At 44.3% G+C, this 25,250-nt stretch overlaps 1 protein-coding gene across 1 annotated transcript in view; it reads right to left on the bottom strand.

Moving 5' to 3' along the window:
- Positions 1-25,250, bottom strand: part of TG (thyroglobulin) — a 273,073-nt gene that overhangs the window by 199,496 nt on the left and 48,327 nt on the right. The window contains exons 21-25 of the mRNA XM_050800313.1: positions 19,600-19,749; positions 15,647-15,817; positions 9,993-10,109; positions 5,306-5,421; positions 2,152-2,260 (exon numbers count right to left, since the gene is read on the bottom strand). Coding sequence (XP_050656270.1) covers positions 2,152-2,260; positions 5,306-5,421; positions 9,993-10,109; positions 15,647-15,817; positions 19,600-19,749 — 663 coding nt within the window. The remainder of the gene's footprint in view (positions 1-2,151; positions 2,261-5,305; positions 5,422-9,992; positions 10,110-15,646; positions 15,818-19,599; positions 19,750-25,250) is intronic.

Below are 25,250 nucleotides of genomic sequence, written 5' to 3' on the forward strand. Positions count from 1 at the left end.
CCTCCCCCTCCTCCTCCATTCCACCAGAGCTAGAATGGCCGCCTGGTGCAACTTCTGCTTTAAATCAAAAAGCAACACAAACCAAAAAAAGCAAAACACAGTTCTGCCCTTGATTTAGTTTGGCAACAAGGAATTTTCCTAATTTCCTTTGTAGTTTTCCCCCAAAGTATAAACTTTCAGGAGACAAAAAGGAAAAATAAAAATAACAAACACCAGGACTTTCTGTGTGATATTAAAAAACAAAAAAACAAAACAAAACAAAAAAAACAAAAAAAAACCAAACACTTAAACAGAAATACAATACAATTGTATTTTTTCAGATGTCATAAAAGGGCAAGCAAGCTATTACTTTAAAGGACATTTTGGGTAGGGGTTACTATTCTACTTTGATTTGGATTTTTAGAAAATAATCCTTATGTTTTGTTATTTAAAAAGAAAAACAGGATATTAAAAATAATTGGAACGAAGACTGTGGCAGAAATCCGAGTGACCCTGGTCACTACATTAGAGAAATCCTAGTGACCCTGGTCATAGATTAGAGAGAGCCGAGCTCTGCCAGACTCCAATCTCCCAGGCAAACTCTTTGTGAAGTGGGGACGAAGGCATTAGGTGAAAGAGGACCAGAGGGAAAAATACACAAACACTTGTCCCTGCTGTGGGCTCGCAATTGCTACCAAGGTCAGAGCAGCTTTGGGCCTGAGCTGTGGCATTGTCTCCACTTGCTGCTTTTTCTGGCACAAGTCTGAAGCCGCTGGAATCCCCAAGCCACTTGCCCTGAGTTACGAACCTCAGAGAGTGACACCTGTACTCCCCTTCACCTAACCCCCAAGTCCCAGGTCGAGCCCCGTTTGGCTGTCATCTGGTGCACAGCCACGGCCTCGGGCCCTCAGGAAACTTTTAGCAGGAACAAAGATGATTACAGAAATGTTCTACACTCGCTGAGCTTTCCTCATGAGCCCGGCCCTGTCCTAACAGCTTCACACTTGTCACCTCATTCCAATCCGCCGCTGACCTTGGTCCACCATGACTCCTGTTTTACTAAGGAGGAAACCGAAGCCGAGAATGTCAAGGAACAGGCCCAAGACCACGCAGCTCATAGGTGTCAGACCAGGGGTTCCGCACAGGCAGGAGGGCCCCACCGTCCTCCCTCGCTCTGCAGCCCTTAACAGCTATGACGGAGCCACAGGGCACAGGGCAGAGCCTGGTTGTGGCCCAGAGGACAAGGCCCAGAGCATGCCTTGCTGGCATGTTTCCTCTCCACTCACTGGAGAGGAGGCAGGAGGTGGGCAGGGTGGGGCAGAACAGCGAGCGCAGACCCCGGGATTCCAGGGAAAGAGCTCCTGCCTCTCCCATGTGCTAGCAGCGGCCTAGAGCACTTCCTCGTGTGTACATGGGGAATGGGATCCCCTTTGTGCCTTTCTCCAAGAGTTTCCATGAGTGTGAAATGAAAAGATGAATGAGAAAGGAAGCTGTAAACTATACGGTACTACACAGCTTGCTACTCAAAGCGTGGTCCCCGGACCAGCAGCACCGGCACTCTCTAAGAGGTGATTAGCAAAGCTAGATTTCGGCCTGATGCCAATGATTTACTGACTCAGGGTCTGCACCTGACAGAGCCTGGGTTCGCTGGGAGGAAAACATCCTGGGAGGGTAGAGATTAAAGTGAGGAGAAGGAGAAGCTCTATGAATCAGGAAGCCTGGGAGGAGTGGCTGCTGGGAGCCCAGCACCCAGGCCCCAGCGAGCGGCTTACCCAGCCTCATGGGTCACGTGGGCCTTCCGGATGGCACAGGCTGAACTCAGCGGGTTCTGCCATGATCCTTCACTTCATAGCTATGTGTCCACTCTGCAACTTAGCTCTGCCTGCAGAATGAGGCTCTCAATCCCTGCTAGATTGCAATGGGATCAAATCTGATGGCACAAAGGAGAATAATGTGGAAATCCCTTTGCAGTCACAGGGGAGATCAGTGCCTGCATGAGGAGCGTGCTGTGCTGAATCTGCCAAAGAACGGAGCTCAGAGAAGCCAGGCTCCGAGTTGGAGTGGGGAGGGGGACAGTCTGGCTCTTCCCAACATGCACCTGCCGGAAACCAGCTCCAAACAAGATCGTGTGAAGCTACTGTGGCCCTGAGCCAACGAGCCCAACCAACCTACCCTTTTTCAAATACACAGCTGGAGAATCTTGACCACGGCTCCTCACTTTGACCTGGCAGCGAAGACTTCCAAAGCTGGTGGCCTTTGAGTTCCCCAGTGCATCTTGTTTCTGGAGATGGAAAGATGCTGCATTATTATCCTGAGATTTTTAATAATTCAATCCAACAAACATTCATCCAACCCTAACCATAGCTCGGCACCGGGGCTACAAAGGTAAGTTAGTTTCTCCTGGTCTATTGGAGGAGACGGACATATAAGCAGTAACTTGCAGCCCAGAGTGTTAGCTGCAAAGATACACATAATTAGAGAAGAGGTAATTAGAGAGGAAGGAGCAATTGATTCTATGGAGAAAGAGAAGCTAGAAAAGTTTCCCATAAAAAGTAAATCTGACTAAGGTTCTGAGATATGAATAAGAGTTTGCCAGGCCAGGCATGCTGGCTCACGCCTGTAATACCAACACTTTGGGAGGCCAAGGTGGGTGGATCATTTGAGGTCAGGAGTTCGAGACCAGCCTGACCCACATGTTGAAACCCCATCTCTACTAAATTAAAAAAAAAAAAAATTACCCAGGAGTGGTGGCATCTGCCTGTAATCCTAGCTACTCAGGAGGCTGAGGCGGGAGAATTGCCTGAACCCAGGAGGCAGAGGTTGCAGTGAGCCGAGATTGTACCATTGCATTCTAGTCTGGGCAACAGAGTGAAACTCTGTCTCAAAAAAAAAAAAAAAAAAAGTTTGCCAAATGGAAACAAGACAGGGTTGATTTTAAGCAGACGAAACAGCAGACACAGAGACCCAGAATTTCATGAGTGTTTTCAGAACTAGGTTCAATAATTCAGTAATTTTTGGACTGTCAGTTACGAGGGGGGAGTGATAGGAGAGGAGAGAGAGGCAGGAGCTGGCTATGAAAGACCTTATAGACACTTAGTTTCTATCCAGGGAGTATGTAGAGGAAGGTTCTTAAGCTTGGAGATGCTGAAGTCAGACTTTCAGAGATCTTGTCATTCTCAGCCCTCTCTGATCTCTCTTTCTGACTTATTTCCAGCAGTCTTGCTATGTGGATGAGGTAGGATAAATTGGTGTGTTTTGTTCCCAGTATTTTGCCTTCCCCCTCAAGGTTGCCAAATTTTGAGTTTTCTGTGGGAATTTTTGGAGGACAGGGGCTATAGCAAGGCTATTTGAAGGCAACAACTCTTCTTGCTTTGCAGAAAGCCTGAACTCACTGAAGAGGCAATGGCCTGGGGAGAGGAGGAAGAGCCTTGGAGAGCAAAAAGAAAGAAGAGATTCCCGCAGACCTGCAAAGAGCTCGAGACGAGGTCCTGTGTACCAAGAGACCTTGCCCTTCTGTGACCATGCCAGGTGGGGCAGGGGACAAAAAGATGCCAGATGGACCTGAGGGGGCTAAACCCAACGTGCTGTGGCTCCAGCACTGGTAGAGCCCTCTCCACACCCCAAGCCTGGCCCAGAAGCAGAGGAGCTGGGAGGACTTTGGGCCCTGGCATTGGGAAGTGTGGCCAATCACTGAGGACAAAGCACCAAGGCCCTCCCATTGCCACCCCACCACAACACCTTAGGACCAAGAGCCCACAGCCCTGGAGAGAAGCCTTAATAATGCTTGAGATGGAATTTTCTGCAGACTTGATGGGGGATGATAATATTAACAGCAACAATGATCATACAACAATGGTCAATGAGCCTTCACTTTGTGACCAAACTCTTCTGTGAGCCTTTTCATGTAGGACCTTATTCAATCCTCAAAACAATCCAGTGATGTGGGTGCCATTATTATCCCTATAACATATGGGGAATCTGAGGCTCCAAAGCACTAAATAGCAACAAGCAAGTAGCAGGACTGGAGGATTTGAACCCAAGACCTTTCCCTTCCTCTTCCCTGTATCTTGTAGCTACAGAACCTAGCTCAGGAGCCCTAAAATTCAGGGGTCCACCCTCTATACCCTTCTGCAATGTCACTTATGAAGACAGTCTCACATGTAAGCACATGGATACAGGGACATGAAATGCACCAGCACTGGTGATGTTGCAAAACTGCTATACATCTTCACGTCCTCCACTGAAGGAATGCGAAGTAAATTATATACATCCATGAAATGGATTCATATACTCCAATGAGAAGGATAAGGTTAATTTTCAAGATTCTATATAAAGACGAATATCATGAGAAAATCAAGGTAGAAAAGAATATATATTATAAAATAATAGCATGCAAACAAATAAAAATACCATTATAAATACATAGAAATTTTCTGGAAGAATTCATGAGAAACCAGAGAGTTGAAAGGAGATCTGCACATGTTTATGAATTAGGAAATTAGGAGACAGGAGATTCCTGCTTTTCACTGGAGGAGGACAGGGGCTAATTATCCTAATTTGATGGTACCACATGAAACTGACAGTACTCTACAAGCTTTGACTCACACAATAGCAATGTTATGTGGTTCTAATATTTATTCTTTTTCCTTTTTAAACCATAATTATGGGTTTCTTTGTTTGTTTTGTGATGGAGTCTTTGCTCTGCGGCCCAAGCTGGAGTGCAGTGGCGTGATCTCAGCTCACTGTAACCGCCACCTCCTGGATTCAAGCAATTTTCCTGCCTCAGCCTCCCCAGTAGCTGGGATTACAGGTGTCCACCACCACACACAGCTAACTATTTTCTGTTTTTAGTAGAGACAGGGTTTATCCATGTTGGCCAGGCTGGTCTCAAGCTCCTGACCTTAAGTGATCCACCCACCTCGGCCTCCCAAAGTGCTGGGATTACAGATGTGAGCCACCGTGCCTGGGCAACCACAATTATGTTTTATTTCTACAATGGGAAGGCATGCTGGGGTCTGGACCTCAAGGGGCAGTGGTGTTTAGGGCCCCCTCACATCTGGGCCACGCTGCCTGATGGGGCAGGCGGTTCTCTCCTGACTGACTTGTCAGGAATCCACATGACTCAGGCAGACACCTCTTATTCCACCTTCATCTTGGTTCTGTCCTGGCCTATCGCAGCTTCAACTTGCCAAAGTCCCACTGCTTTGAAGAAATGGAGGTAACAGAGGATCAGCTCTCGACAACCCCATTCCATCACCTGACCTGCCTGCTACCATTCCTCAGAGCACGTCTGACCTAGAGTGAAGGAGGAGCAGAACCACCTCACCTGGTCAGAAGTCATGCAGGCAACATTGTCACTTGTCCAAGCATAAAAATCACAGGAAATCTCTGGCTCTGTCATGGAAACAGTGAGGAAGCTGCAGGCCTCGTCCTCTGCGCAATCTGAAAGCACCATGGGACAGTCACTCACCTGGCTCTCCTGGGGGATGCTGAGGACAGACCAGACACATCCCCCTGCCCCTGCCCCACATGCCCAAACACATACACACACACACACACACACACACACACACACACACACACGCGCGCGGATACACAAATACACACACTCCCTCCAAATATACAGAAATATACACACACATGCACACACACCTCCCAACACACAAACACACACAAATATACACCCAAATATACACACAAAAGCCCCCCCACACAAGCACACACAAAAATACATAAATACACATTCAAATACACACAAGCACACACACACCTACACAGCTCCAAACACACATACAAATATACACCCAAATAAACACAAACTTCCAAATAAACACCCAAACACACACAAATACACACACAAGCATATACACACTCAAATACATACACATACACCCAAATACACACACAAATACACTCAAACACATGCACGCAAATACATACAAATATGCATTCGAATGCACACACCTCCAAATACACACACACAGACAGAAATATACACCCAAATACACCCCCCAAATATACCCCCACAAGCACATATATAAACACACAATTTATTAAGTACATACCAAGAACCTCATGCAGTGTTAAGTGTTTTCAGTGTATTGAATCATCGATCCCCCATCTTACCATTAAGGAACTGAAGCACAGCTCCATTCAGGTACTTACTCACCAAGGTCACAAAACTACCAAGTGGCAGAGCTAGGATTGCAATCTAAGTAGCCAGACTTCAGAGCTTGTACAGTTACTAAGCTGTATCTGCCGAAATTAAACCTTTTTTACATTTTAATTGCTTCTACTCTATGAGGAGCCAAGCCTAGGTATCCATTGAGATCACAACTTTGTTCAAGGCTATGTCCCATTTCCATGAGGAGCAGACAGCAGCCCTGCAGGGGATTGAATGCCAGAATAGAATCCCCACTTCCTACAGTGAGTGCCCTCTCAGGATGACAGGAGGCCACGCACTTAATGAGGGCAGGGACCACGGCTGCTTTTTGTGTACACTGTACGATAGGCATGAAGCATTCAACTGTGTAATATTCATGAATAATGATGGCAATTAATGATTTATCAGGGATAGGAGGGTTTGGTAGAAAATGTAAATCAAGGAGAAAAAGTGTATGCTTACATATTTATCATTACAAATCACTTTCACATATATTATTAATACTGATTTTTGCATTCGGTAAGAGGTCAATTTAGGGATGGGAACACCAAGACTAAGAATCAGCACAGTCTGTGGCTGATGGGGGTAATGCAGTAACTTGAATACCTTTGCAATCCAATTCCTGAGCTCTCCCCAGTGTGTCTGCCCAGCTGAAGGGCAAGGGAAAACCACTGGTATCTGGGATGGAGACGTCTTCCCTTTCTCTAACAGGACATCTCACAAACTGCAGCTCTATTGAGATGACATTTTGGGTGCAAAGGTGGTCTTTTGGGGGGTTTCATCATCTCTTGATTTTCATCTCGCATTGTATGGCTGTAATGTCTTCATGAACTAGGCACTGAGAGGTGGATGATGTCATTTTACCCACAAACTGCCTGGCTTATTCAGAAATCCCCCCAAAATAATTCTTTTTTAAACTTTTTTTTGAGACAGGGTCTGGCTCTGTTGCCCAGGCTGGAGTGCATTAACGCGATCTTGGCTCACCGCAACCTCTGCCTCCTGGACTCAAGCCATCTTCCCACCTCAGCCTCTTAAGTAGCTGGGATTACAGGCATGTACCACCACGCCTGGCTAATTTTTGTATTATTAGTACCATTATTATTATTATTATTATCATTATTTTGTAGAGACGCAGTTTCACCATGTTGCCCAGGATGGTCTCCATCCACCTGCCTTGGCTTCCCAAAGTGCTGGCATTACAAGCATGAGCTACTGTGCCCAGCTCCAAAGAAAATAATTCTTACTGGTCCACTGGCTCATAGCTCTAAAGTTCTCCTGTCCCCTTAACCGAACTAACCTAATCTTCACGGCAAGCAGATCCCTACTTCGGGCTCAGGGACAAATTCATTCAAGAAAACAATTAAAGTTCTGGGTCAGTGTTAGAAGGATGAGCACCCTAGAGTCTGTCTGGTTGGTTAAGTGCTGAACTAGAACCAGGGTTCCTACCATGGCCCCAATCATAGCTTCCCCTCAAGTCCCCAAAAATCCACATTTCCGCCCTATTCCCCATCATGCTGTTTAGTTCTCTAGATGACTTAGTTTTCTTACCAGTTTTCTTACCTTTCCCCACCAAAAATGATATCCACCCCTTCACTGACTCAGTGGCTTTATTTTCCTACCCTTTAAATGGCCCTTTGACCTACCGTAAAACCACCTTGATTTTTCGTTACAGGCTGAATTATGTTTCACACTCAAAATCTGTATCATGTAGTCCTACCCCCAGCACCACAGAATGTGACTGCATTTGGAGTTAGGGTCTTGCAAGAAGTAATTAAGTGCATAATGAGAACATTAGGGTGGGTCCTAAGCCAATAAGACTGGTGTCCTTATGAGAAATAAAGATTAGGATACAGACACATACATAGGGAAGACCAAGCGAAGTCACAGGGAGAAGTGAGTCACCTATAAGCCCAGGAGAGGGGCCTCAGAAGAAACCAACTCTGCCAACACCTTGATCCTGGACTTCCAGCCTCCAGAATTATGAGAAAATTCATTATGTTGTTTAAGTCCCCCAGTCTAGGGTATTTTGTCCCAGTAGCCCGAGAAAACTAACACAGTGCTGGATGCCTGGACCTCTACCCAACCTGCAAATACTGCTTGTCTCGGATTGCTCTGCTCTCGTTTGTCTGACAGGATGGCATCTTGCTGGACTTCCTTGATGCGGCTCTCTTTTTCAAACTGTTGTCTGTTTCCTCTCAGCATATTTTAGACACTGAACTCAGTGGCCCAGTTGGCTAAACCATCTCTGGATATGAACAGATGGACGTGTTTTCCCTGCTTGCCTCACTCCCTAAGATTCTGCATCCTCTTTTGCTTCCCATTCCTATCCCTTCTTTTTTTTTTTTTTTTTTTTTTTTTTTTCTTTTTAGGGAGTTTCACTCTTGTTGCCCAGGCTGGAGGGCAGTGGTGCGATCTCGGCTCACTGCAACCTCTGCCTCCCAGGTTCAAGCAATTCTCCTGCCTTAGCCTCCTGAGTGGCTGGGATTACAGGCACCCACCACCACACCTGGCTAATTTTTTGTATTTTTAGTAGAGACGGGGTTTCACCATGTTGGCCAGGCTGGTCACAAACTCCTGACCTCAGCTGATCCACCCGCCTCAGCCTCCAAAGTGCTGGGATTACAGGTGTGAGCTGTCACACCCTGTCTGCCCTTCTAACTTAAGCTGTGTCACAGTGTGTGCACAGATGAGCAGGTATATGACAGTCCTTGTTGAGACAAATAACTGCCAAAGCTGTCCCTCAAGTCTACTGTCCTCGTGCTGGTTCCTCACATCTATTCATTTGACCACTTGGTTCTGTCCCTCCATTCCTGTCAATATCTCTCATTCTACAAACATTTTCTTCAGCTTCTACTTCATGCCTTGCACTGTGTTTGTGAAACAAACTATAGTGTGCTCACCATAACCAAAGCTGATATCCAGAACAGATTCACACTCAGAGTGTTAATTACTTAATAACTACATCACATGGGGGTACTGAGGGAGGCATAATGCAGTGGTTCAAGGGCCACAATAGACACTGGGGACTACTGGGGGGAATACAGGGAGGAGGACAGGGTTGTAAAACTAACCACTGCGACTATGCTCACTACCTGGGTGATGGACTCAATCGTACTCAAAACCTCAGCAGCATACCACATACCCATATAACAAACCTGCACGTGTACCCCCTAAATCTATAATCAAAGATGAGATTATTTTTTAATATTTTTTATTTCAATAGCTTTTAGGATACAAGTAGCTTTGAGTTACATGGATGAACTGTATAGTGGAGAAGTCTGAGATTTTAGTGCACCCCAAAGATAAAATCATTTAAAACAGAAAAGACTGTAGGCTTTGACGTTGTTACTTTGGGTTTGAATTTAAGCCCTGACCCTTGCTGGCTTTGTGTCATTGAGCAAGTCACTTACACTCTCAAAGCTTTATTTTTCTCTTTTGTAACTCAGGATAGCAATGGCTACTTTATGGGTGGCTTTGGGATTGTGAGCTAATCCTCGTAAACACACATGCTCAATAAATGGCAGCCTTTATTGCCACCTCTCTGGCCCCACTGTTAAAATAGGGAGATATATATCCTGACCTGGACGTGTAGATCCATGCCAAACTAATTTTGTTCATTTCCACCCTTAACACGTGCCATGTGGATAGCATACAGTAGGTACACTGTCAACTCTGCAATTAAGTTATGCATTGAATATACATTCTGGAAATCAATTCATTTATAGTGTTTTTGATAAAGTATGTTTTTAAATTATCATTTTAATAGTTTGATCTGGTTTGTCTCGACAACTCTCAACAGAGCTTATTTCCACACCTTCTTCTGAGTGCACATCTCCCCACCACTCCTCACCTGTCAAGCACTGCATCACAGGGAACTCAGAATCAGGAACTTTGGATCTGACAGCCACAGGAGCATTGGCATCGAAGATCACCTTTGATTCTGCAGCCTTCTCAAACTTCTGCATCACTGAAAATAAAGCAGATTTAGTAAATCTGACTCGGAAAGGTGTAGGGCATCTGCAGAGAAGCCATAAAGACTATTAGGTCAGGAAGTCACTACCCATTCGTGGCTTTTGGTAACACAAATGTGCCAGGAAAAGCAATTCCTTTGTAAGGTAGCTCCAACATACTGCCGCATGGCTAATACTTAGAGCTACAACTTACCAGCTCTCCCTGCTTCTACTTCATTGTCATGAAGTGAGGTGGAAACTTAATGTTAGTACTTACAACTCTTTTCTTCTCATTAACATTGATAATATAAACTTAAATTTCTCTGTCCCTATCCTTCAGTGCTAATTACATCATATAATTATTTTACTGGCACTTTCTTTCTGTAAAACAACTTGAATTCTTTCTGAAATGAGGTAAGTTATTTTTTAAAAGACATGTGCATATGTATTTAGGTAAATCTGAAGACATGTCATGTGGCTCAGGCATTTTTAAGATTGTTTAAGTGATTTATTAGCATCTGTTTTCCTAGCTACCATCAATACACTTGAGTTCCATTTGATAGGAATAACATAGTCACAGCTCATAAAACTAGACAAGTGAGCAGGAAGAAATACAATTTCTCGGGGTGATGAGACTTGGAACTCATTCTTCACCAAGCAAAAAAGAAAGCAAAAAAGAAAGGTAACTCTCAAGGAATGAGATTCATCTTCCAAGCCACAAATTTCCAAGAGCGTCAATATCTTGTAGTCTTACAGGTAACTGTCAAAAAGGAAGACTTACGTACAACTCAAAGGCACATGAGTATCAGGATTTTTGCAAACACAATTATCAACTTATATACAAACACTAATTAGGTACATCCATTGCTTTATTTAAAAAGACTCATATCTATATAGTCATCAAGAAGACTTATATCTAGATTGGTTTTCATCAAGTCAATAAATTCAAAGCCATCCAAAGTGTTCTTTTCTCAGCTTTCATAATAAGTGCAGAAAAAAATGTTTTTTCCTTTTGGGATTGGGTTGAGAGAAGTGAGCATTAATATAAAAGAAATGACATACTCGGCCAGGCACAGTGGCTCAGGCCTGTGATCCCAGCCTGCTCTTAAGTCTTCAAAAGTGTTGATAAAGAAAAGAATTCTGATTTTACAAACTGGCCCATATATGTTAACTGCTGAAGTTGCCAATTTCATGTGCTCTACCCACACTCAGTCCTTCCTCTCTCATCTCTTTTTTTATTTTTATACTCCTTAGTAGCTCATTTGTAGAGACAGCAAGCTCCAGTCCAGCAAATGCCATGTTATATTCATCACAGTGTCCCTAAGTCTTGATTGGTACAGACCAGATGCTCAAAATATTCTAGGAGACTAAATAAAATTTGAAAGGTCTTTCAGTTTCTAATTAAATTCTGCCAAAAATACAGTACATTTAGCACTTCAGTCAGAGAATCTGCTGGTTTTCAGAAAAGGGACACCTTGGTGATAGAGATCTTCACATTTCAGCATTCTGTGAAGAAGCTCATGGCCGAGCAGAACAGAAACAATCCATGAACCAATTTGCCAATGAATTATGCCAATGGAGTCAGTTTGCAGATTTACACATTCTGTTAGTATCATTTCCCATTTATCCAATTTATACTTAAAGGCTACTTACAAATGTCTTAAGGAAAGCATAAAAGGTTAACATTAAAGCAGAATATATATTAATATTTCTTCATATTTTTTGCATAGTTTATTGTGGCTACTTAGGTTCCCGTCTCCCTCCAGGGAAAAGACAATATTCTGATAATATTTGAACCCTCACTAGCCAGGATAGTAACAGAGAGACTACTTTCCTGTATATTGAATCAATAGAGGGAGACAGGGATGGAGAATACGAGGGAAGGAGGGAGAGGCAAACGAATGATTAACAACATCATCACAACACCAGGAAACCAGGAGATAACACTATGATGGCACAGTTCCAACGTCATGTATATACCTGGGTTCAGGCACTTGATGTGGTATATGAAATCTTCAGCATAGGTCGACAAAGATCAGAATTAGGAAAATGAACCTAAAGTTAAAGGCAAGATGAACTGGAAATATTTCCAGTGAGCAAGGTGGAAATATTTCTACTAACTCTGCAAGTAAACAAAGGAAACAGAAGATCAAAGGGAGTGCCAGGAAGCTGCAGCAGGAGAGATTTCAGAGAGAGAGGCAGCAGGCAGTCAGGGAGAGGCACCAACTTGGGAGTGAGCCCTCAGCCCAAATTCTGATGCCACCACCAACTCTGTGTCCTTGGACATCTTGCAACCTCTGACAGTTTCAGTTTCCTGGCTGTGAGGACTAAATAACATAGCATGGAATGGTATATGGTATATGGTATACAGTAATCACTAGTCAGTACTAAGCCCCTCTGCCCCCTGCAGAACACCTTGCCTAAGTCTCAGAGCTTGTAAAATTGACCACAGGAATTGAGGTGGTAGAAGAATCTCCTTCCCTGAAGACCTTAGGGAATCGTTTCAAAGAATCCCAGACAACTAGAGCAACTTGTTCATTCTGTCAAAGAATACCTATGGCCCTGGAATAGAACAAGAAATAAGACACAATTCTAGCACCAAAGGAAAATACCGTCTAATGAGGTTAGAGCCCAGAGGGGAGGCTGGGATACTGCAAATGGTGCTTTATCCCAAGAGCAATGAAGAACTACTGAAGAGTTTTAAGGGGCATTGCATAAGCAGAATCTCCTTTTAAATAACAGCACTAGAAGCGTCATAGAATAACTGTTGGACTGAAGCAAGAAGATGAGTTAGGCGGGTATGGCAGTAGTATGCAGGTAACAGCAGAGGCCTGAACAAAGGAAGTGGCAAGAGGACTGAGGGAGGAGCAAATTCCTCTCAGGTAGGTACCTGCTTGGGGAGGTATAAGTCCCTTGCTTAAGACCTAGCCTCAAGGACAAAAGCCTTAAAAATTTTACTCCCAAAGAGAAAGTTCTTCTCAAAGGCAATTCTGAGAAGAGACGTGTTGACATCCCAGTGAGAGCCCAGCTTATTAACATAGAAATCCCCTGGCATATCCAGAAAGGGAAACTTAAGCTCAGAGCTTTGCATAAGAAGCCAAAGATGCTGAAGTTCTATTTGGAGGCTATTCAGAAGCCAGTGCCTCAGGGAAGCATCATCAAAGTTGCCAAAGCTGAGCTGTGACTCCTGAGCAGTTCTGGTGCCACTGATTAAACCATCCTTTCTGCCCTGAACAATGGGCAGAATACACCATGAAATGCCCTACAAACTGCATAAGACGATCCTCAAGGCCAAGCCATTGACAGAGATGCAAAGAGAGCTCAGAGCACTTAAGACAATAATCCCAGGACTGACGGTGATCACCAGGGCTGCAGGGCAAGTTGTTTCCTCTAAGGACACAGTCTCCTTCATTTGTGAAGCATCTGGCTAACTGATCTCTCCAAGTACTTTCCTGTAGTACTTCCCCTGTTTTTTCTGCCCAAGAAGAGGGATGTTGGGAAAAAAATAAGACTTTCATTGGATTTGCAATTTATTCAAGAATACACACACACACACACACACACACACACACACACACACACCCTTCTTAGGACTTGCTAGCTCTTCACTAGAGAAGGGAAATTATTGCTCTGAGAATTAGAAAATGAAAATTTCTCACTTGGATTTTCACTAATATTTTATCCTATGAGCTGTACCAGCTTCCCTGAAGGACAGACTATGCATGCATGTGTGTGTGCATGTGAGGATATGTTTATTGAGGAAGCAGGTAAATCTAGGTGGAAATAGATTGGTGGAATGAAGAATACAAAGGTTTGGTAGTCTGACATACACTGATTCAAATTATAGGTATATTCTATCCTAACTATGGAACCAAGAGAAGTGCTTAGACATTTTTGTCTCAGTTTCCTCAGCTAAAATATTGGCAATAATATCTACCTTTTAGGACTACCATGGATTCAAATTTGATAAACCCATAAAATGCCTGGCACACAGTAAACCCATGTATGTTAGGCCCTCGCCTTACACAGAAATACTAAGAGACTGGCTTGCTCGGGCTTGTCAAGTGTGCAAAGGTCAGCCACAAGACCTCAAGCAGAGGCAGGTGGCTCCAGGGAAAGGTGGAACAGGATCATAAAGATTGAGAAGATGCCAGGAATAAGGGACCTTGCAGACTGTTTCAGCCTCCCTCCAAGTTTAATAGACAGGGAAACAGGGCAAATACTGTTTCTGAGCCTTACTCGGAGACATTTATTACCACTGGTAGGTATCCCATTCCTAAAGCACTCAACACCCTTACAAGGGTGGAAACTGATGTCTCCATTTTATGGATGAAGAAACTGCTGAGGGTGAGTGACTTGCCTAAGACAGCCAGTAAAGGCACCATTGGGATTAAACTACTTCTGATCCCACAGGACATACTTTTCCCTTCTGTCCCTCTGGTTCCCATCACATTATGTATTGTAGAATATCTGATGGTTCACCTGGGACTTTCCCACCCAGTATCTCACTGAGGAACTGTACGTGGCACAAGGTAGAGCTCAATACATGTTTGTTGACATTATAGGTTGATGTTGAAAGTTACTGGGGAGACTAAGGTTCCGAGGGATTGAGCAACCTGCTCTAGATCACCCAACAATTAAGATACGGAACAAGACCTGGCACACACATCTTCTACAACAGGAGTCCCCAACCCCTGCGCCATAGACCGGTACCAGTCCATGGCCTGTTAGGAACTGGGCCACGCAGCAGGAGGTGAGCATTGGGAGAGCGAGCATTACCACCTGAGCTCAGCCTCCTGTCAGATCAGTGGCAGCATTAGATTCTGAGAGGAGCGCAAACCCTATTGTGAACTGTGTATGTGAGGGATCTAGGTTGCGTGCCCCTTTGAGAATCTAATGCCCAGTGATCTATCACTGTCTCCCATTACCCCCAGATGGGACCGTCTAGTTGCAGGGAAAAAAACTCAGGGCTCCCACTGATTCTACATTATGGTGAGTTGTATAATTATTTCATTATATATTACAATGTAATCACAATAGAAATAAAATGCACAATAGATGTAATGTGTTTGAATCCTCCTGAAACCATCCCACCCTGCCACCCCTGGTCTGTGGAAAAATTGTCTTCCATGAAACTGATCCTTGATACCAAAAAGGTTGGGGACTGCTGCTCTACAACGTCCTACTGAGGAAAAAATGCTGACTAGATTAGTGAAGGCAAGCTGCCTAGAAGAATGGAAGCCTCCACAGATCTTTTAATATAAAAATTCATCTCTTGTGCATGCTGAAGTACTTAGAAGTAAGGGTTCCTGATATCTGGAATTTACATAGCAAATGATTCAAAAACAGAGATAGTGAAATGTTAACAATTTTTGGATCTAGGTGATGGGTATTTGTTCATCCTATGGTTCGTCCAACTTCTACACAGATCAAAATTTTTCAAAATGAAAAGTTGGAGACAAATGCACCTCCAGCTTCTCTCCCTTTCTAAAAAGCCCTTGAGACCACTCCCCAGTCCCCAGGAACCATGACTGATTTCACCTTCAGCACCTACTCAAACACTGTGAGTCTTCAAGTGGGGCCTCTGTTTCCGACCATGGCAGCCTCCACCCCTCGCCATCCACACAGAAGGCCTTCCCACTGCCCCTGTCCCTCTGGCTGGCTCGGTACTCGCCGTTCTGGTCACACTGCAGGCCTGCTTCGTTCCTCTGACAGTCAGTGACACCTAGAACCAATAGATTGACACAGTCATCAATGATGGGCCTCTGGAATCACCCCACTCCTACTCCCAAGCTCTGGGTCATTGACAAGGTGTCCAAGTCACACATCTAACTCAGACATTCCAGCTTAAAACTCTTCAGTGTCCCCACTGTTCTGATTGATAAGGCCCCTATAATTTGGCCACCACCCACCCTAAGTTCTGCACACACACCCCATGCTTCACGAACCACCTGCTTCATTCCATGCCCTGAATACACCAATCTAATCTCTCTGATACCATGTGCTCCAACACAGACTTTGCTCATCTGGGCCGTCTCCTGGCCCACAGCTCTCCCAATGTTTGCTGCGTGAACTCTCCACCATTCACCTGTTTTCATCCTAATTCTCATTGTCTCAGGAAAGCCTTCCTGCTATGGTCTAAATGTATGGATGCCACCTGCCAAAATTCACATGTGGAAACCCAGAGCCCAGTGCAACGGTATTAGCAGGTGGTGCCTTTGGGAGATGACTAGATCATGAAAGTGGAACACTCATGATTGAGATTTGTACCCTTTAAAAGAGGCCCAAGGGGGCTCGTTTGTTCCTTCCAGCATGTGAGGACACAGTGAGAAGGTGCCATCTGTGATACCTTTATCAGACACCAAATCTGGTGACAACCTTGATCTTGGACTTTCCTGCCTCCAGAACTGTGAGAAATAAATTTCTGCTGTTCATAAGTCACCCAGTTTATGGTATTTTCTTATAGCAGCCCAAATGGACTAAGACATCTCTGGATGTCCCAGTTTAGTCAGGCCCATATGTTACGTGCTATCACAGGGACCCACCCTCTCCTTCACAGCAGGGCACACTGTTACAATTCTCATTTATCTGTGTGAATTAATGATTGATGGCTGTCTGCCTCCCACTCGTTAGACATTCCAGAAAGGCAGAGACCACGTATGGTTTTGCTCACCATTATATCCAAATGCCTTACTCAATGTCTGACCCATAAAACAAGCTTCCTCCTAAAGTCAATAAATGCTAGTCAGATCCATAGATGAATAACTCTATATCCATGTTCAAGCTGTTTCTTATTCCTAGAAGACCTTTCCCCACTGGGCCCCCTAGCTAATCTCCCCTTGTCTTTCAAGACCTCTCACAAGCTGCTGTAAGAGTAACTAACATGTACCTCCACTATACTACTCATTACATCACATGGATATGCTTATACATTTCTTTTCCTTGCCAAACTCTAAACTCCTTGAGGACAGAGACTTTATCATTACTTGTTTTATTTAATATATACCTACTACACGCTTGGCAGAAAGCAGGTACTCAATAATTTTTGGATGAATGAAATTAAAAGGGAATACCTTCATTTGGTTCTCCAGGTCTGGCAAGTAGGTGAAAGATAATATTTTACGGCAGACCAGAGATTTCATAACATCTGAGTTTCTATATTTCCAGACTATTGGTTATGTGATTCACCATTGACTAATAACAGCTTTTTTTGTGGAAGGTTACAAAGGCTATTTTAAAATAGAATATTTTGCATGCTATACATGAATTAATACATCAATAAACAAACAAGTAAATGAAGAGCTGCTTCTGCTGAAGAGTTATCAGCAGAACCTCAAACATGGTCCAGTGAACCAGCTAAGTTACAAAATGTAGGAGAAAAGTATGAGTAAGATCAATAATAGAGACATGAACTATATAGAGGAGTTGGGATTCTAAAAGCTAACCTAACACCAAAAGGAAGTCAAAGAAATATTGTAATCTCCTGGCATTATTTAAAACTTGGCAGACTCTTCTGCCCTGTGCTTCTCTTCAGTACAATTCCATTTAAGAACACAGGCCTGGTAATTCAATGCAAGTTAATGAGTCATAGAGAAGTTTCTTAGGTATGAACAGATCCTTGGCACAGACTCCAACCTTGATCCTAGAGAACCATTCACTAAAATCTATTTCACTGCTCAGGGAAGGTGTTTGGGAGAATGGCAATGATTCAACACAGCCCTCTAATACTGCATGAAAATGCAGTCAATGTTCACCCCCAAAATGGGTGGGGAATAAATGCTTATTGTTTATGCTAAACGTTTTGATTTCACTTTGCTACAGACTGATTGTTTATGTCCTTCTCCTACCAAATTTATATATTGAAGCTCTAATCCCCAGTGTGATGGTATTTCGAGGTGAGGCTTTTGGAAAGTAATTAGGTTTAGATGAGGCCATGAGGGTGCAGCATGTGGTTAATGCCGTTATTAGAAAGAAGAGAATAGGAGATTTTTCTGTCTCTTCCTCTGTGTATGTACTAAGCAAAGGCCATGTGAGAACATAAACAGGAAGAGAGCCTTCAACAAGAACCCAATCATATGGGCACCCTGACCTCAGACTTCCAGCCTGTAGAACTGTGTGAAATAAATGTGTTGTTTAGGCAACCCAATGTAGGGTAATTTGCAATAGCAGCCTAACCTAAGACACCCTTTATTACCACTCTGTGAGTGAGGTATCATTGACTCCATCTGATACATGAGGGAGCTGACATTCAGAAGAGGAAGGTGGCTTGGCCTAGGTCACAGTGCCAGTGGTGATCAAACCTGGTCTGGCTGGCGCAAGCCTCAACCTGCATCCTCTATTCCCTGACATTTCTGTCATATCCCCTCCGTAAACAAGGCTCAGCACACTACATTAATCTTCTTTTAAGAAAGTGCTTCTCGGTATTTTGATAGCACTTCAAGTCATCTCAAACTACAAGTACTCAAGTCACTGTGCACAAACTGAGGGTGATGCTCAGATGTCAAAGACACTCTATTTTCCCAGTGAAGAGTTTATTCTCCAGGAAGAATGCCTGACTCCCAGCCCATAAAATTCCTTTTACTTTTATTTTATTGGAATTACTGTTCTATCACCACTGCTTTCCTGACCAAGAAACTGCCCTGAGCAAAGTATCTTGATCTTTTCTGATGACTTGTTTAAAAATTCTAGAAATCATTTAGATTGTAAGCACAACAGTTTCCCTCACATTGACACAGTTTCAGACTAACAAGAACAGATGCAAATTATGGGTCTTTGCTAGGAAAAAAAAAAAACCCAACAATACCCAGGGGACTATTAAGTAAATAGGTCGAGTGAAATCACGTGACATATGGGAAGGCCACACGTACATACAGTCCTGACAAATTCATGCAACAGAAAAGGAAGATGAGCTACATAGCAGTAATGACTATAGGTGGAAAATATCTTCCATTTTTCAATCTGATAAGGTTGACTTACAAAAATCAGAAGTTTCAGAATCAGATAAAACCAAGATCAAAGACCAGTTACATCATCCATTAGCTGAGTGACTTTGACTAAGTTTCTTTTCTTGGAGGCTTAGCTTTCTTATCTGTAAAAGTTGGGCTACTAATACTGGAAGAGGTATTGGGAGTATTGAATGAGGCAACACAGGTAAAATGCCCCACCCAGAGCCTGGCAGTGGGTAAGTATTCAAAGACGGTGACCCCTTTGATTACTATGTTGTGTACTCAATAGTTCTCACAGCTGGGTAATTTTGCTCTCCCTGCCATTTCCACCCAAGAGACATTTGGCAATGTCTGGAGACATGTTTGACTGTCACAATTTAGGGAGGGGTGCTACTGGCATCTGAGAACTACTGATGCTACTAAATATCCTACCAGGCACAGGCCAACCCTGCACAAAGAATCATCTGTCCCAAAATGTCAATAGTGCAGAGATTGGGAAATCCTGTTGTGTTCCATTTCATTGCAGGTCTTCTCTTTCAAAGAAGCACCCCACAGAACTTACAGTGAGTCTGGCTGAAAGCTCCGGCAGAAATGGTCATTCTACCCGCAGGACATGGGACACAGGCCAAGCTCCCCGCCTGTTCTTGGTAGAATCCGACTGGACAAGGAATGCATTCCTCATCTTGGGAATAGCTTCCTTCAGGACACTTAACTAGAAAAAAACAAACAGAGAAATGATGTTAAAAATCAAGACACATGCTTCACAGTTACAATCCCGGAACACACAGGGTACAGGAAATCCTCAAACCAGTTCAAGAGCTCATTCATTTAACAAACGTCCACTGAGAACCTACTGTGTGTCAGACTCTAAGAAGCAGGGAAGCAGCTGTGAGGAAGTCAGGCGAGCTTCCTGCTGTCCAGGAAGTGACATGCTAGTAGGAGAAGACAGGGTCAGACAGGGATTTCAAATATGGGTAAAATAAAGTGGGGGGTTGTTTTACTTTGTTTCTTGGTTCAGAGTCGTGTTCTTGAGAGTTTGCCAATAACTTCCAGAAGAAGTGAGCTTTTACCCAGTAAAAGGTGGAAGCTAAAATTCCGGCCACTATTGGCAGCACTTAGTCTATCGCCCTGTTACATACATTAATACATCTCTCCCATGGAAAGTCTGTATTTCATCCCCATTTCACAGTTGAGAAAGCAGAGCCTCAGACATCCATGCATGACTTCCTAGTATGCTTTTCAGCAAAGGGCAGTGGGAAATTAAAATTATAGAATATGCCAAGCGCAGTGCAGAAGTTTTAATGTGTTGTTCTCACAACCGTATGAGGAAGTTATCATCTCCATATCAGGCTAGAGAGAACTGAGGCTCAAGGTTAAGGTTGGCCAAGCAGTGAGGTGTCAGGGGTGAGATCTGAGCTCCATTCACTCATCTCCAAACCAAAGTCTTTGTTCCTTCTACCAATCCAGCCACCTCCCTCTGGCAGAGAAGTCAGTACCACTGAGTGGGACGTGCTGAGATGGAGCCAATGTTGATTTAGCAACTACTATCTCTGGTCTGCGTGTGTAGCTGGCATTTCTGAGTAAATTAGAAACTCGAGCCACATTTTGGAAACTGAACAGTGTGTTTTTTGGTCTGCCCAGAGCAATTAATATCCTCCTTCCGAGAGTGGAGTTTCATTACTTCTATGAGTCAAGTTGGTGATGATTATCTCTAGCATTTCAACCCCAGAACTGTGGCCTTTTTTCAAGTGGCCTCCAAATTCACCACTGAAAGAAAACAAAAGCCTTTCGGCCAGCCTACATTGCCCAGCCTCCAAAAGCCGAGGTGCGGGGAACTAGCAGAAATGAGAGAGCTGGGACTTAACTTCTACTGCAAACCCCGCAGGTCCCAAACTCTTGTCTGTGCTCAGGGAATGCACGCGCTGTTTCCTCCCACCGGTTCTCTCCATCTCTGACGTCAAGTCTTTTCCACCCAAAAGAGCACGTTTCTAAGTCAGAACGAGACCACAGCTGCCTTACTGTCAACCTTCCCTCAGGAGAAGGGGCTCTCTTAAGACCATTGGGTCCACTGCCACCAATAGGTGCTGACCATCAGTTAAATCCCTTGAAATCACTGGAAAATCCTTTAGCCTATTTATTTATTTATTTATTTATTTATTTATATATTTATTTTGCAATTAAAATAAATTGCAAAAACCGTAATTACTTTTGCACCAGCCTAATAAAATAAGACAGTTATACCTATTTGAGTTTGAGAGTCTCACAAAGCTTTAGGGTCAAGCCACCCCTCCTGCCAACCCTTGTCCACAAACCCCCCAATAGTGACAGTCGCATTTCTGCTGAAGAAAAACATCTGTGAAGAACCGTAAAGGTCCTTCATCCCTTCAGAAGGTGGCTCAGCCCACACCTGGTCCTTTCACTCTCCAACTTAATATTCTTCCATAGTCCCATCTCCAGCCCACTCCCCTTGCTGTGCTCCAAGGCCTCTCCTGGCCTGTCCCTGTCTCTCTGGCCCCACCTCCTCTCACATTCCCCACGCACCCCATTCCCCAGCTGTATAAATTATGAGCACTGTTTCCAAAGAGTCTGCAACTTCTCGACTCCCTGCATTTATACCAATCTTTCTGGAATGTTCTTCCTCACTTTAGCACCCTCAGCACAGGTACACACACACACACACACGCACACACGTGTACAAACATGCACTACCTTCTGTCTGCTCTTGCCTGAGCAACGATTCCTCACCTTTCAAGACTTCCGCCAGCATTTCCTACCCCAGCACACCTTCCCTGACCACCCTGGCTGGGATGTAACAGGCTTCTTCACAGGATGACCAGCTGAATACTCACTGACCTCTCCCCAACCAGGCTGTGACTGCCTTGAGAGTGGAGCTTTGTTTTTTGCCTCTCCCTGAGTGTGTAACATGGCATATAATATTTTGAAAGTTTGGATGAATGACAGGAAAGAAGAAAAAAAGGAAGTAAGGGAGGAAGGAAGGAAGGAAGGAAGGAAGGAAGGAAGGAAGGAAGGAAGGAAGGAAGGAAGGAAGGAAGGAAGGAAGGAGAGAGGGAGGGAGGGAAAGAAGGAAGGAGCGAGGGAGGGAGGGAGGAAGGGAGGGAGGGAAGGAACGAAGGGAGAAAGGAAGGCAGGCAGGCAGGCATAATTGGTTCAGGAAAAAAATCCATAGGGAACCAGCTCTATTAGAAGAAATTATAGTGAATGAGTGAAAGTTAATATCATCCAGAATAGAATATGAAAAAATATAGATAATTTATCAGTTATTCTCCTTCATAAACTAATCTGCTATGAAGTTTGCCAGCAGGTAATTTCAAGGAGAATCCATATAGCTGGCTTGAGGCAAGAGGGTGAACAAAAGTGACTCCATCAGGGACGCAAACACAGTCTCTGCTCCCTGGCCATTGCCAATTCCCTGGAACAAGGCTGCTGTGCCTACATTGAGTCACGAGGGATGGACTTTCCTACCAGCCCTCTGAGTCACTGCCCTCCGAAGGGGCCATCCTATTAGCCCTCCCCCAGGATGACACAGAGAAATCTGCTTTATTGCCACAGGACAGTGCTCTGCCTTGTAACATCACAGCTGTGTTTTTGAGGGAAAAGTGCCAATAAGAATAGATATAAGAATGAGACGGTGTGATTTCACCAAGAACCTCCTTGTTGAGAAGGGAGATGTGTGAGGCAGAAGACAGAACAAAGAACTTGGAGGCAGACAGAGCTGGATTTAGATCTCAGCACTGCCAATTTTCACAACAAACCATTTGCCAGGAGTTTACTAAGTGCTGTGCTCTGCATTATTTCATGCTATCTAAACAACAATAGGTATTACCCCATGCAATAGGTATTATTATCCCTATTTTTCAGAAGATGCCTAGTGAGAACAATGGACTTTCTCCAGGATCCACAATAAGAAAGTGTTGGAGTCAGGACTCGAACCCGAGTCCACCTGACTTCACAGAGCAGTTTCCTAATGCTGTGTAGCACTATAGGCCCATCGGTTCCTCGTGCATAAGACAGAATTAATAACACCTGAGTCTCTGGACGGCAAAATGCTAGTAAGGCCACACACATATCAAAAACTCAGTAAGGGACAGGTACTAGAACTGATGCTGAAGAAAATTCAGAGCTTTTGGTACTGCTTATGAGACTTCCATTCTGGATCTTTCCAACCCTTAGGAGTAAGGGGATGGGGCTGTGTGGTGTGATTGACAAGTTCTTTGGAGTCAGTTAAAGACTGCAGCAGCTGGAAGATGAGTGTAGGTTTATCTAGAGCAGGACTGGCAAACCACAGCCCATGAGCCAAATTCGGCTCACCTTCTGTTTTGGTAAATAAAGTTTTATTAGAACACAGCCATACGCTTCTCCCCACAATGGCTGAGTTGAGTCACTGAGACAGAGACGGTATGGCCCCCAATGCTTGAAACATCGCCATCTGGCCCTTTATAGGGAAGGTTTGCTGAGTCCTGTTCCAGTCCAAGCGTGTCCTGGGCAAGGTCTCCCATGCAGTCTCTTCCCTGCGCCCCATCCTGTGACTCCCACAGGGGCCCTAGGAAGCCCCGTGCCCTGATGCCAGTTGCTGATTCCCAGGCCCTACTCTTTCCCCTTCAGGCAAAGTTGAGCTGAGCGGCCCCTCCCATCTCCTTGTTGACAGGAACTGATATTTGAGCTTCCTAGAAGGAAACTTGGGACCAGGTTTCTAGGCCAGCCCCTTTATTTTACCTGTGTGTTGTGGGGGATGGAAAGGAAGACACCCAGAGGGGTAGAACTTCCTTGAAGACACAGAGTCAACGCAGGTTCTCTGCCTTCCCTTTACCTCCATCTCTGGCTACAGAGGGCACCCCTGAGGCCAAGAAACCTCCTGGGGCTGCTTCCAGACCCCCGTGGTACATCACCTGGGGCAGCTATGAGAGCAGGCTCCTGCAGCCCCTGCTCCCAACATGCACACACACAACATACACACATAGACACATCATACACATTCATACAGACAAAAACACAAACACACTCACACACATACATATGTACATCACACACATATACACACACCATACACATATACATGCATGCACATGTATGTACATGTGCTCACACACATATACATGCATACACCAACACACATACACACTCACACACTCATACACACACCACACACACATGTTCACCCCTACTAGTTCAGCATCAGGCGTTGAAGCCAAGGGCTTTTCACGATAGTCTGTCAACATGGGGGCAGGTGCTTTCTATGTGACTCTCCCTCTTCACAACCCTGTTTCACCCACCCTGGAGTGTCACCATCCACTCCTGCTTCTATTTCTCGTCCCCTTGGTTTGGGCAGCTCTGACAGAATGGAAAGAAAGATCACAGGCTCTGGTCCCAGAGGACCTGGGCTTACTCACCCTCTATTAACCAGTTAGGTGAGCTAGAGTCCCTCCTCTGTGTCAGCCCCACTCCAGGCATGACAGATGTCCAATCTCATTTAATCTGAACCCCAGCTTCTTTGTCAAATGAGGAAAGGACCTGCCACCAGGGGTTACTGTAAGAGTTAAATGTTTGTGCAGGTGAATTTGAACTGCTGAATTCTCCATAAATGCTAGTGGGAAGTGGTTGTCTTTCTGTTTTCTATGTTAGGATTTAGCTGTATCTTAAATCCAATGTGGAGTTTACAATTTGGCATAGATTTCAGAAAAGGAAAGGTCATTTGACTTTTGTGTTGCGACCAATATAAATAATTGAAAAAAAAATAACTGAGAAACATCTTCTCTTTCTCTAGCTCCATAAAAATGTCTTTCTATCTCACCCCACACAGGAGGAAGGCTTTTCATCAGGAGACCTTTGAATCTTCAGTGGTAGACATGACAAAGGTCCCCCCAAAGATATCCATATCCCAGTCCTCAGAGTCTGTGAATATGTTAGGTTACATGGCAAAGGAGGGAAATTACCAGTGCAGATGGAATTAAGGTCACTAATTGGCTGACCTCAGAATAAGGGGAATATCCTGAATCATGCAGCTGTGTGTAGTTCTAAGGTCCTTGGAGGTAAAAGAGAGTCAGAGGAGATGTGACCAGGGAAGAGGGGTCAGAAAGCAAAAACACTGTTGGTTTTTTTGGAAGCCACCAGCCAAGAAATGTGGACAACCTCAAGAAAGTGGAAAAGGTGAGGAAACAGATTTCCCCAGGGGCCTCCAGGAGGGGTGCGGGCCCT

Source organism: Macaca thibetana, chromosome 8 (genome assembly GCF_024542745.1).
Source record: "Macaca thibetana thibetana isolate TM-01 chromosome 8, ASM2454274v1, whole genome shotgun sequence".
NCBI classification, from domain to species: domain Eukaryota; kingdom Metazoa; phylum Chordata; class Mammalia; order Primates; family Cercopithecidae; genus Macaca; species Macaca thibetana.